At 35.2% G+C, this 12,842-nt stretch overlaps 1 protein-coding gene across 1 annotated transcript in view; it reads right to left on the bottom strand.

The window, feature by feature from the left end:
- Nucleotides 1-12,842, bottom strand: part of LOC145674766 (DNA repair and recombination protein RAD54B-like) — a 122,904-nt gene that overhangs the window by 14,234 nt on the left and 95,828 nt on the right. Inside the window, exons 11-14 of the mRNA XM_081744956.1 lie at nt 11,014-11,166; nt 4,152-4,310; nt 823-949; nt 245-404 (exon numbers count right to left, since the gene is read on the bottom strand). Coding sequence (XP_081601082.1) covers nt 245-404; nt 823-949; nt 4,152-4,310; nt 11,014-11,166 — 599 coding nt within the window. The remainder of the gene's footprint in view (nt 1-244; nt 405-822; nt 950-4,151; nt 4,311-11,013; nt 11,167-12,842) is intronic.

The following is a 12,842-nucleotide window of genomic DNA, read 5'->3' as shown; positions in this document are numbered from 1 at the left end:
CACATGCTCATTCCACCATTTTTTTCATATTCGTTCACTTCTATTAATATTCTATTTCTTTTAGCGTAAGACGTTACATAAAATATTTTTGTTCCCTTCTTCAATTCTTCACTATCACCAAAGAAGCGTTTACAGACAGAAGGCTTCTTGGATAGACATGATGGGAGATTGTGACTGAAGACAGGAACCAGTAAGATAAAACAAAAGTAATACGAGAGAAAATCAATTGCTAGTTGACACCTACCTGTAAATGAAAACAGCATGGACTTGTCCATCTCTCCACACACGAGACATTGCTTGTAAATCACTGGCAGGATTCCAATCTGTATCATACAAAACAAGTCTAGACGCTCCTGTTAAATTAAGCCCAACTCCTCCAGCTTTTGCACTCAACAAAAATACATCTAGAAGAGAGAAATAAGGAGTATGAAGATTATTGTAGAAAATAACCTACATCTCCATTTCACATTGTTTTTTGCTTCGAATTATATAAACGATTCAACTTCAATACCTCGGAATTTATGAACCGACACGACACAAGTCAAATTACGATTGATTATCAACTAAATAGAAACTGAAATATGGAGGAAAAAATAGAAAAAATGGATGCACGAATCATCTGGAAATAATTGTGTGCAAATAAAACATAATAAGAATACAATATATTCTTCACTTAAGTTCTACTAAGCAGGCGGGACAGGATTGAGCAAAAGATTTATAAAGATAAGCATTTTCCTCACCCCCCATGACTCCAATTTTTATAATAGATTCACTATGATACTTTAACAGTTGAGGATGCCTGTTATAAATACAGATACTTACATTGTTTAGAGAAAGGGCTATTAAATTGTTTAATTATTTCCATTCGTTGTCCTGTTGGAGTTGAGCCATCAAGTCTAGTATACTGAACACCTAAAGATTCACACAATTCAGCCAACAAATTCAATGTCTGCAAAAGAATGAAAGAATATATTGGTTAATACTCTATATTCATTCATTGTTTTTTGTTTTTAGAGCTTAGGTTACAGATCGAAAGCTTTCTGTAAAATGTAAAATAGGCTATTAATTCTTCTTCAATCTAGCAAAGAACAAGAGTTTGAAGTAATAAAAACAACTAAAGTTCTAATATTAACAATAAAAGCACTTTTTTCCTCGGATTCTATCCTTCAACCATTCCACTGAAAAGCTAACACCATAATCTGCTCTTCCTAGTTTTTCAACATCAGGCAATAACAAATGTAAGTAATAGATTCTGAAAACAAAAATCAAATTACATACGTCACTCCATAGGAAAACAGAGTACATTTTGAATGCGCTGGATTTCTCAAACGAAATTTGTATTCAATTCATTTATTACGATCCTTCGACCTTATTTTGTGCACAATGATACAATGTATGGGAACATGCCAAGGTATAAGTCTTAAAATACTTAAGTCTTACACATACAATACAAGATACAGTAAAAGGAGGCCGCGATGGCTCAGTGGTAGAGCATTCACCTCTGGTGCAGGGAGTTCTTGGTTCGATCTTAGCTCGCGCCAAGTGAGCTTTGTGATGGACAAACATCGTGTGCTGGGTTTTCTCAGGCTTCTTCCTTTTCCTCCCACTTTGTTCATCCCACGATTTCATTCATTCGCATTATCACTGTCTCCTTTAATCTAGCCTGCATAATCGTGGAAGGTAAAGATTTCATTTTTCACAAAATATAACAAAACATCGTTATGTGAAGTTATATTTATAGTGAATTAAGAAATATCGATGAAATACGTAAATTAGTTCAGTTGTATCGTACAATTACATAAAGCAGTTGTTCGTGTTTATATATATCTGACAACATGAATTCATCCACAGTATTAGCGTAATATCTGGGATTAATTTCTTATTTATTTATTTATTTATTTTCGCGCTATCTTTTACTTTAGCAGAAAGACTATTATTCAACTTGATTCTTTTAACTATAATAGATTTTGAGAAGTTACAGGAGTTCTGTCCGAGTACAGCTAAATTGTCCTTAATTTTTGTATTATTACTCATGTCTACCAAAATTCTTTTGAAATTTGTTTAACTGTTGATTATTTACGCCGTATTTATATATGTGTGCATTCTACTCTGGAAGCGCGGCAACGATGTTATCGAAAGACCAAAATTTCTGACTGTAATATCATCTGAGGAATTGGATTCATCTGAAATTTAAAGTTCCCAACGTCAGAAGATGTCTGATAGTGGGCTTCTTTCATTGTAGAACATTAAAAACCAATATAATGAAAAGCTCGCCTATATGGAGTATGTGTGATCTCTACCACAAACTTTGTGTGGTTGATCCAAATATTGATATATTCAGAGTGTCCTTCACTAAATTTTAAAAAGTAGTAAAACTTTTAAGTGTCAGAATCAATTATTAACCAGTTATTAAAATTATCACTTGTCTGTTTATTCTATTGTTATATGCTTATCTGCTTTGTGAATACAGTAAATGGGTATCTTTACCTGTAGTATTCGTCTCTCTAAATAAATAAATAAATAAATAAATGTACTACTCATATTGTACATCGTGTACAGACTTTCTCAAAACACGAGAAAATTCAAATATCAAAATTAGATAAATTCACGTACAGCGAAAACAGTAAAAAGTCTAAGTGATAGAATACGTAGATGCTTGTCGAAGTTTAGCACAGAGATACAATTTTCATGTTACTGCAGAATGAAAGGCAAATTTATTAAGCCCAGCGAAAGAACTTACTCTGTTCTACCATTCGGCTGTACATTCTCTTTGCTTTGTGACATGAAATTGTCAGTACTATGCTTGTGTATAAACCGTCTACATACTGACTATTAACAGTATATCTATGTTATTTTACTGTAATTTTATGTGTGTCTTCTTCCAGCGTTTCTAAATAACCCTATTATTTGTTTGGAGTTTATATCCATCAAGAATAACGGTAAAGTCCACTCCATGTTGCAAGTTTACACATTTACAAACAAAATAGTTTTCCAGTATAAACGACGTAAAAATTATTTGATTTTGAAAGAACACGATGTATGGGGTTGAAATCCATCAAGAATATAAAGGTAGATTCCCCCTTCCTTATTCCCAATTACAAAACTGTTTCATGATAAGTTTCATTTTAAAAAATACTCGATTTTGAAGCAATATGGCATATTTCCTCTGACGCTTACCAATGATTCCCAATGTATAGAGTTAAAATGAGTAATGAATGTGGGGATGTTATTATCTTCCCCCTTCCTCAAATTAGAAAACATGATCCACGATAACTTTCGTAAATGAATGTTTGGTTTTGGTGTAATATATGTTTCCGGGGCTTTCCCGTTCTCCCCAATGCTTGGGTTTACCATTAATTGAGGACGAGGGAGTGAATTTAGCTCCTCCCTGCGATTTAGGAAATATGTCCTACAACAGCTTTGGTAAAAAAAAAAAAAAAAAAAAAAAAAAAAAAAAGATTTTGACAGAATATGGTGTATATGTTCTATGGCGTTTTCCACAATCCCTACTGCTTGGATGAGGAAGGGAGTCAATAATAGGAAGTGAATGGTTTTTCCTTCCTTTGATTTAACAAATATTTTCAGCGAAAATTTCTAGAAAATATCTCCGATTTTTATTAAACATAGTGAAACTGATAAATAATAAGGAAATAAAAATATATAAATAAATTTCACTCGCTTCTACGTATAATGCACAGCATTATTAATTTATTTTTTAAACAAAGCTTCAGTTTAACAATTTATACATAAGTCGTTTGTGGTAGCAAACTACGGACGTAACTGTATTTAAAAGTCGTTTGTGGTAGCAAACTACGGACGTAACTGTATTTAAAAGTCGTTTGTGCTAGAACACTACGGACGTAACTGTAGTCGAAAGTCGTTTGTGCAACAAATACAGACGTAACTGTGTTCGAAAATCGTTTGTGCTAGCAAACTACGGACGTAATTGTATTTGAAAGTCGTTTGTGCTAGTAAACTACGGACGTAACTGTACTCGAAAGTCGTTTGTGCTAGCAAACTATGAACGTAACTGTATTGGAAAACTTCTGTTTTAATTTACAAATTACTTCAATTTATTGTAACTTTTTCATCTTTTTCTCTAGATCTTCACCTATTTTAACGTAGCTTAACTTTAATAATAATTTACTTACCTGTGTATAATAAGAAACAAGGACTATTTTCTCTTTCCTCGAAAAGACTTCTGTCACCAAGCTAGCAACAACTTTCAGCTTACCACATTGATTTAAGATAGACTCGTTTGTGACTTGTTCCTCTACGACTAAATGCGACAGATACTCATACAAGTTAGCCTGTAATGAAAACACAACAACTTAACGATAAATATGCTCAGACGAATTTTAATATTATCACATAAATACCAATCTAATTCAAATATGTTCTTAATAACAGTGTCAAAAGGAAATACTTTGCCAAGATCACTGCGGAATTTAAATTGGTACAAAAGTTCTTGTACAACAGGAGCAAAAGCAGAATTTCTATAATACACACTCTCAATATGTCTGCGACTAATGTAGTGATTATGGAATAAAAACAGGCACCCCATCGTGGTAATGAAAAGTAGGCGCAAGTCTAGACGATTCTGAATGTTGTATTGAAAGCCACTTTGTACTTCTGGAGTATTCTTTTATCTTTAACAATACAAATACGTAAATCTGAGTTTTAAATACGAAGGTGGCTTTAATAATAATAGCCTCTTAATAATTAGTTTTTACTCTGACAGATTGATTGTTCCTAGTACAGAGTACGTCGGAAAAGGAACTTTTATCTTTACAGATAACCATTAGCTCCATCTATTGAAGCAACACATCATCGAAAAGCTGGATATCTGCTCAACAAAACAAGACCACAATCATGAGAACCGATTAACGAAGTGTCTAGCAAGAAAAGTGAGTGTATCTGGTGTCACCTCATCACAAAAACACGATGGAGCAAAGAGTCAATATTACATTTTCTGTCAAGCTAGGTAAAACATTTACACAAACATTGTACATGAGAAAACAAGTGTATAGTGTTTGAGTGGTGTACGCGATTCCGAGACGGTCGTGAGTCCTTGGAAGACGATCCAAGCCACGCAGACCGAAAAACAAAAATCGCAATGAGTTGGTGGAACAAGTGCGATGAAATGATTGCCCACGATGCGAATTCGACTGTGACATAGATGGAGGAGAAGTTAAATACGACGAAAGACATGATCCATGAAATTTTGGCAAAGGGTTTAAAGAAACGGAAAGTCTGTGCTCGATTTGTTCCACACACCTTAACTGACGACCAAAAACTTGCTCGCGTTGAACATTGCAAGGACCTGATTAAAACAGCCAGATGGAACAGAACATTCCTGGAATCGATTGTAACTGGTGATGAGACTTGGTGTTTCAAGTACGACCCGCAAACAAAACGCCAAAGTGCTATGTGGAAGTTGCCAGGATCTCCGAAAGCGAAAAAATTGCGTTTTCAAAAGTTACGTGAGAAGGCAATGTTGATTTGTTTTTACGATTCCGAAGGTATTATACGTACTTCGGGAATTCATTCCGCAGTGTCAAACTGTTAATGGTGAATATTATCTGGGTGTTATGGAGCGTTTGTGGAAGCGAATCGTTCGCGTAGGGCCCGAGTATCGAGCGTCAGGCAGTTGGTCTTTACTGCACGACAATGCACTATGTCACAGAATCGTCGCAGTTTGTGGCTTTTTGGCTATAAAAACAAATCTATGTGCTTCTACATCCTCTGCATTCGTCCAATTTATCGTCGTGTGACTATTTCCTATTCCCAAAATTAAAATTGGCCACAAAGGAACATTTTATGACAATGTCACACACATCCAGTCTGCCGTGGCAAGGGTCATCGAGGCGATTCCGAAAAAGGACATTAAAAACTCTATGCTAGCATTGATTGAACGTGCCTAGCGGCGTATTGATGCGGGAGGGATGTATTTTGAATGAAAAGAACTACAGTTGGTGAAACACCTAATTCGTTTTGTTTAATTTAGAAAGTTCCGTTATTTTTCCGACATACTGTGTAAGTGTACCAGGTTCATATTCTCTTACCGACGTGTTACTTGGCTATGGCCCATTGAACACTAAAGAACCACATGTATGCTGCTCTTCTTGTTAGGTCGGCGATCATTCGATTGGTTTCATGCAGCTTTCGTCTTCTTTACCGCTGAGTCAGATATTTCATTTCCATTTACTTTTATCCTTACATCTTCTATTATTTGGTCCGTTTGTCTCATCACGGCCTTTCTCTGAGTATATTTACTTCTGCCACAACTAATAGGATATCTCACAATATGTCCAATCATCCTATCTCTTTTTTTTCGAAATATTCTTTAGTGAATTCCTCTTTTCTCCTACTATTTCCTATCTTCTCTCTTTCATTTGATACCTTAACGAACCATCTAATTTTCAACATCCTTCTATAGCATCACATTTCGAAGGCTTCCGTTTTCCACTTTTCCTCTTTTTCTAGTCCATGCCCCATATCTATAGAACGTCACACCAGTGTTGTCAGATCTGAAGATTAAAAAGTACCGAGGATGTGCTCCAAAAGTAGCAGATTTAAACTATTTGTACCTTAACATAAAAATGAATTGTTTTGCAACTGCATACTTTTGCTAATGATATATAGGCAATATACAGATCTTTAACGATTTGATGGAAACACAACTCCGGGCTGTTGGCGATGGTGTGTTAGGGCGATTCCGTAGTACTTGAGAAGCGGTAGAATTGTAGTGTGCAGTAAATCGAGCAGACTACAATAGTGTAAAAGGAGCAACCTTTCTGATTTCCAAGGTAATACATATTTGTTTAAGTCAGTTTTGTGGGCTCTGACATACACCTGATAAAATTTAAAGTGCGCTTTTTCACAGATATTCATCACTTCTTCAGTTTACTTCCTAAATTCTTTATCTGCAAGCCACGAATTTTGGAATATTTATTATACTCACCTCTACTTACTCATTATGTTAATATGTATGATGCAATCTACAATCAAATTGAAATGTTTATATTTACACAGCCCTATTGAAGTACTAGCCCTAGGCATTAACTGAGACAGCAACACGATCAGCGATACTGCAACAGCGCAAGCGCAAGAAAAGTCTCCTATTGTCAGATTTGAAGATTAAAATGTACTAAAACAAAAACTGAACTAGTATCGAACACGTCACTCTGAATAAATCTATTGTTCATTGCGATTAGAACATTCAATAAGCAAAACCTTTATTGTATTAGAATCGAAGGCCTTTGATTCTGTCAGTCACATTCATCTTCTTCATAAGCTCTCCAGTAGATTTAATGTACATGGCAAATTTGTCTCTTTAATCACAAACTACTTGAAGGACCGTAAACAGAGAGTAGTTCTTTGAGGGGCGCCTCAGGGGAGTGTACTTGGGCCTCTGCTGTTTGTCCTGTATATGGATGATCTCTACATTTATCAGCTCAACCTAGTGGCCTTCTGCTTTTTGCTGACAATTGTAAGTTATAAAGAGAAATATCTTGTATCCATGACACAATTGCTCTACAGGAACACATAAATTACCTTATAGACTGGTGAGAAATGTGGCACTTGAAACTTAACAGTAAGAAACGTGACAGTATTACTATTACTTTGAAAATTTTTCAGTTCCCTCCACATACCATATCAACGATTCCCCTATCACACATTCTGCTAGTCATAATGATCTTGGTGTCATCTTAGATTCAAAACTCACATTCTCTGACCACATCTCCTCAATACTAAAGAATTCAATGCGCATGTTGGGACTTCTTTATCGATTCACCGAACTACGCACTGTTTCTTCATTAGCAACTTTTTATGAAACTTTAATAGCGCCCAAAATCGAATACTGCTCTCCCATATGGGCCATGGCAGCACCTACACATCTCTCCAGACTTGATTCTGTTCTCAATTTCTTCCTCGCTATAGTCCGCTTTCGTGTTCCTGCACTTCGATCATTATCTAAGAAGGAACTCTTGCAACATCTTAATATTCAGACTTCTGAAGTACGCAGAATTATCTCTGACCTGAAGTATCTACATAAAATAGTTAATGGAAACTTAAGATCGGAAATATTACTTCAGGAACTATCCTTACGTGTCCCTTCCCGCATCACCCGGAATACCCACCTATTCCATCTTGCCCGTCCTAGGTTGGCTATTATACAGAGGTCTCTTTTTTATAGAATACCAAACTGCTATAATCAAGTAACAACTGATCTGGACATTTTTTCGAGCTACCCAGTGTTTGAAAGAGCAGTTAAACGAGTTTTGACGGAATAGTTTTACTTTTAGACTCTTTTTTCTATGTTATTGTTATTGTTGTCTTGTTTTTTTCTTTCTTTTGTTAGCATGTCCCTGTGTAAAATGGCAAAGTTATGCTGTATCTGGGATTTGTTCAATAAATAAATAAATAAATAAAATAAATAAAACTAATAATGATTTGTGATTTTATACATCCAAATAAAATTTACAAAATCAAGTGTTCTTAAGATTTATAGCCTGCAGATAATTAAAAGTAACATCTCGCCCAATTTGATATATTAATAGAGAGGGCATTTTAAAAATCGTTCAATCTGTTACTTGTAGCTTAATTTGGCAAGGGTGCGTCACATTCCATATATATGTTTTCTTGAGCCTCTTTTTGTGTTTTATGTCGATGTTTCTGGCTAGAAGCTTCTTTTCTTTTCAAATGCCTTCTTCGCTTGAGCCATTCTGAAGCTCTTGTTATTTTGCCTCTTTACTCCCTCCTGCACCTATTCCACCAGGTTATCTGCAATTTTGATTTTCATTTTTCTTATTGGTTTTTTCACAACTTTTGTTTTGCTCTTATTGGTCTTCATGTTGAATTAACTGCTAAACACTTGCACTCCGCGTAGACCTCTCTGATTTTTTTTTTCTTATTGCGTGCCAACAGGGCGATATCGTCCGAAAACCGAAGCATTTGTATTTTTTGTACATGAACAGTTATTCGTGGTATCTAAGTGTCCTTATTTACCTTTATTGGTTCTTCGATATACAGATTAAATAAAATTTGTGACATCGTTGCTTGACCGCCTTTTGAATTATTGCTTCTCTCTCTCTCTCTGCTTTTACCTCATTTGTTGTCTTTTATTTCTGGAATAGACTCAATATTAATCTTATTCCTTATATGTTATTCCCGATTTCTTCAGAATCTTGAACATTTTGTTCTGCTTTACATTATCAAATGCTTTCTCTACGTCCATAAATGCTACATAAGATGCTTTGCCAACTCTAATCTTTCCTATGGTAAAAGAGTTGATAGGAGAAAGAATTCAAAAATGAAATGAAATCCTCAAGTTTTACGTCTCACGGTTATGCCGGTTAGGCTAAAGGAGACTGTGATGATGAGAAATGAATGGAATGGTGGAATGAAGAAAGTGGGAGGAAACGGGAAAACCCAGAGAAAACCCACTCACACGTTGTTTGTCCACCACAAAGTTCACTTGGTGCGAGCTGAGATCGATCCTAGGACCCCATGCACCAGAGGTGAACGCCCTACCACTGAGCCACTGCAGCCCCGAACTTCATGTTGAATTAATAGCTAAACACTTGTTGCATTCTGTGTAGACTTGTCTCTAATTTTTTTTTATTGCCTTTCAACAGGGCGATATCGTCTGAAAATCGAAGCATGTGTACTTTTTGTCCATGAATACTTATTCGTGGTTTGTAATTATCCTTGTTTTCTTTTATTGCTTCTTCGATGTACAGATTAAAGAAAATTGGAACATCCTTGCTTGAGCACCTTTTGAATTACTGCTTTTTCTCTCTCCTTTTATCTCAATTGTTGCCTTCTATTCTTTGAATAGGCTAAATGTTATTCTTCTCTCCTTATATGTTAATCCCGATTCCTTCAGAATCTTAAACATTTTGTTCTATTCTACGTTATCTCTTCACGCCCACAAATACTATATAAGAAGCTTTGCCATTTGCCAACTCGAAGCTTTCTTACGTTAAGATAACTGAAAGAAGAAAGAATTCGAGTAATGCTGTACGACATAATGAATAGCATCTTTAGAGAGACTTGATAATGATCCAGCACGGAGTTTGTTACAATATGCATTTATTACCCTTGTATAGCTAAGCTTGCTTAGTGACAAGGTTCATTGTCTTCTCTGCCTCCGTAAATGCATTGACAAGATTTCTACCAAGAAATGTTTCCCTAAAAGATTATTGTGAGCGGTGATTATTGCGAGCGGTGATTATATTTAGAAACAAACGTAAGCAAAAAGCTAGTACTCACAGCAGATTTAAGCAGCGTTTTCGGAAATTGCGGTTTCTGGTCCTCGATGAGTACTAGTTTGTAACTTTTACTTATATTTTTTGCTTTTCCTGAAAGAGTTGAACTGTTTACAGTTTTTTTTCTATGAATTAGAGATCAATAACCAAGGGGCAAAGATGAACCTCAACAGAACTTTGACAATAAATTGCAGGTAAATTTACAATGGGGTTAATAGAAGCAACCCAATTTGTCCTTCTTCGTAAACTTACTTTATTTTGTTTTAATATAGGCATGTTTCCTACGTGATAATTCGAATCTGGCTTCTTGTGCAGTTATTATTACAATACACAATTCATACTAGCAGTACTAGAGCTACTGAAAAACCTTCATTTTTCTTTCGTGAAGTTACGTCACCAGTTACCGAAAAGTAGGGCAGGATTTTGAAGTCTTTTTATTTTTTTTGTCACAACGCATTTGTCAGTAATTTGATTATGCAACACTACCCATTGTGTGTTCTTGTTTTATTCAAATATAACAACATATACGGAAGAATTTTGTAAAAACTCTACGAACTCCCTCATTTTATAAGATTACAAAATTTGGTGTAAATGAAATAGGTAAAAGGAGATACAAAACAAGACAACTTGTTACGATTCAACCGGTTAATAAGAATTAACCAGACAGGTTATAACATGATTATATATATACATAAATGAAATAACGGTAACCATAACCACTAAGTTATATTACACTCACTTCTTCTTTGGATTCCGAGGTCGAAGCCTTCACGAGTAAAGGGTGATTGCAGATTTTCTTAAGAGCTGTAAGAACTGCAAGATGGGCAACTGGACTACCACTGTCGTCTTCTCTTGATTCCCAATAATCGACTGCTGCTTTGTATAACTTTCTCTGGAATAAAGGAGAACACAATTTTGGAAAAGGTATTTTGTTTTTGATCACTTACACATTTCAGTGTAAATTGGCCACGAGCTGTTAGAAATTTCTTACCGCTGTTGACTGAATATGTCACATTTACTTTCAGGCCACTTATTTATATGAAGAATAATTTTCCTGTTTTCTTTTAAATTAACTGGAAAATGAATGATGTGATTTTACTGACTACTTCTTACAAATCTAGTTAAATTACAAAGCCTTGATTTCTACTATAGTGGAATACTGTTCGCCTATTTGGTCTATGGCTTGTTGTACATATCTTTCCAAACTAGACAGCCCTCAACTTCTTTTTAAGTCCTACAGAGCTAGGTAGGCCAAGTAAAGAAAATTATCAGGAAAATACTCAATATAGCATCATATATCGTATATACTTGAATCTAAGACGCACTGTTTCTGCCAACAAATAAACCCGTATGATTTAATTTGTACTGTCAAATTCTGAATTGCTTCATTGAATATCCAGGATGCGTCTTAGAATCGAAAACATGAAATTGGCACAACTTTTAAAGCTTAGAAATGGGGATGCGTCCTAGATTCGAGTGTATACGGTAGTACTTGTCACAAAAAAAGCTGATATTTTGTTTCTACATAATATAGCAAATGGAAAATTAAACTATCATTCTTTATCTCTCCATACTTAATTTCAGAGTACTCATTCGCACAACACGGAATACGAATCTATTCTATGTTCCGAAATCTAGACTTGCAACAGTCTAGAAATCGCTCACTACGCGTACTGCTTACAAAAGACTTCCACCTATGTAAACTCATGTCCAAAATCATTGTCGTATATCTATAACTGTCTTCTTGTAAGAATATAATTTGATAATGATTTTGCAGGGTACTTTAAATACTGATACTATGTGTATACTCGGGAAATTCAGATTTGTGGTAAAGAATTATAAATGAAATCTTTGAGTTTTACGTCCCACGGTTATGCCGGTTAGGCTAAAGGAGACGGTGATGATGAGATATGAATGAAATGGTGGAATAAAGAAAGTGGGAGGAAACGGGAGAACCCCGAGAAAACCCACGCACACGGTGTTTGTCCACCACAAAGTCCACTTGGCGGGAGCAGGGTTTGAACCCGAGACCCCTAGCACCAGAGGTGAACGCTCTATCACTGAGCCACCGCGGCCCCTGGTAAAGAATTATAAATACGAAATTTAGAATGAGTAAAACAAAATGTTGCTAAATGGCAAGAAAATTTTATTTTCGTTTTATTATTCTTATTTATTGCTCTTTTGACATGAAATTTTCCACATACGTCTTTGCCGATTATACACATACTAACATTGAAAGAAATATCGGGCGAATTCGTTATCAAATTATATTCCTACAACATATTTATAGACATGTAACAATAATTTTGGACGTAAGTGTACAATAGGATCTTTACCTCTGAAAGAAGTTTCTGATCTGCATTGTGGAAAATAAAGTTATAAATATTGTTACGTAAATATCTGAAATGCTATTATGTGTTTCAGTGTAAAATCGGGCCAACGTGTTGTATTTGGAACTATATATACATATAAATAAATGCCACTTGCTTTTAGGGTTGCAGCATTTTTCAGAGAAAAAAGGATGATTTTACGATTTTTAAAGGAGAGGGAGAATGAAGACATGTAAGG

The sequence above is a fragment of the Thermobia domestica genome, chromosome 18 (genome assembly GCF_964235325.1).
Source record: "Thermobia domestica chromosome 18, izTheDome1.hap1.1, whole genome shotgun sequence".
Classification (NCBI taxonomy): domain Eukaryota; kingdom Metazoa; phylum Arthropoda; class Insecta; order Zygentoma; family Lepismatidae; genus Thermobia; species Thermobia domestica.
The sequence above is the reverse complement of the archived record's forward strand: the minus strand, read 5'-3'. Positions and strand labels throughout refer to the sequence as shown.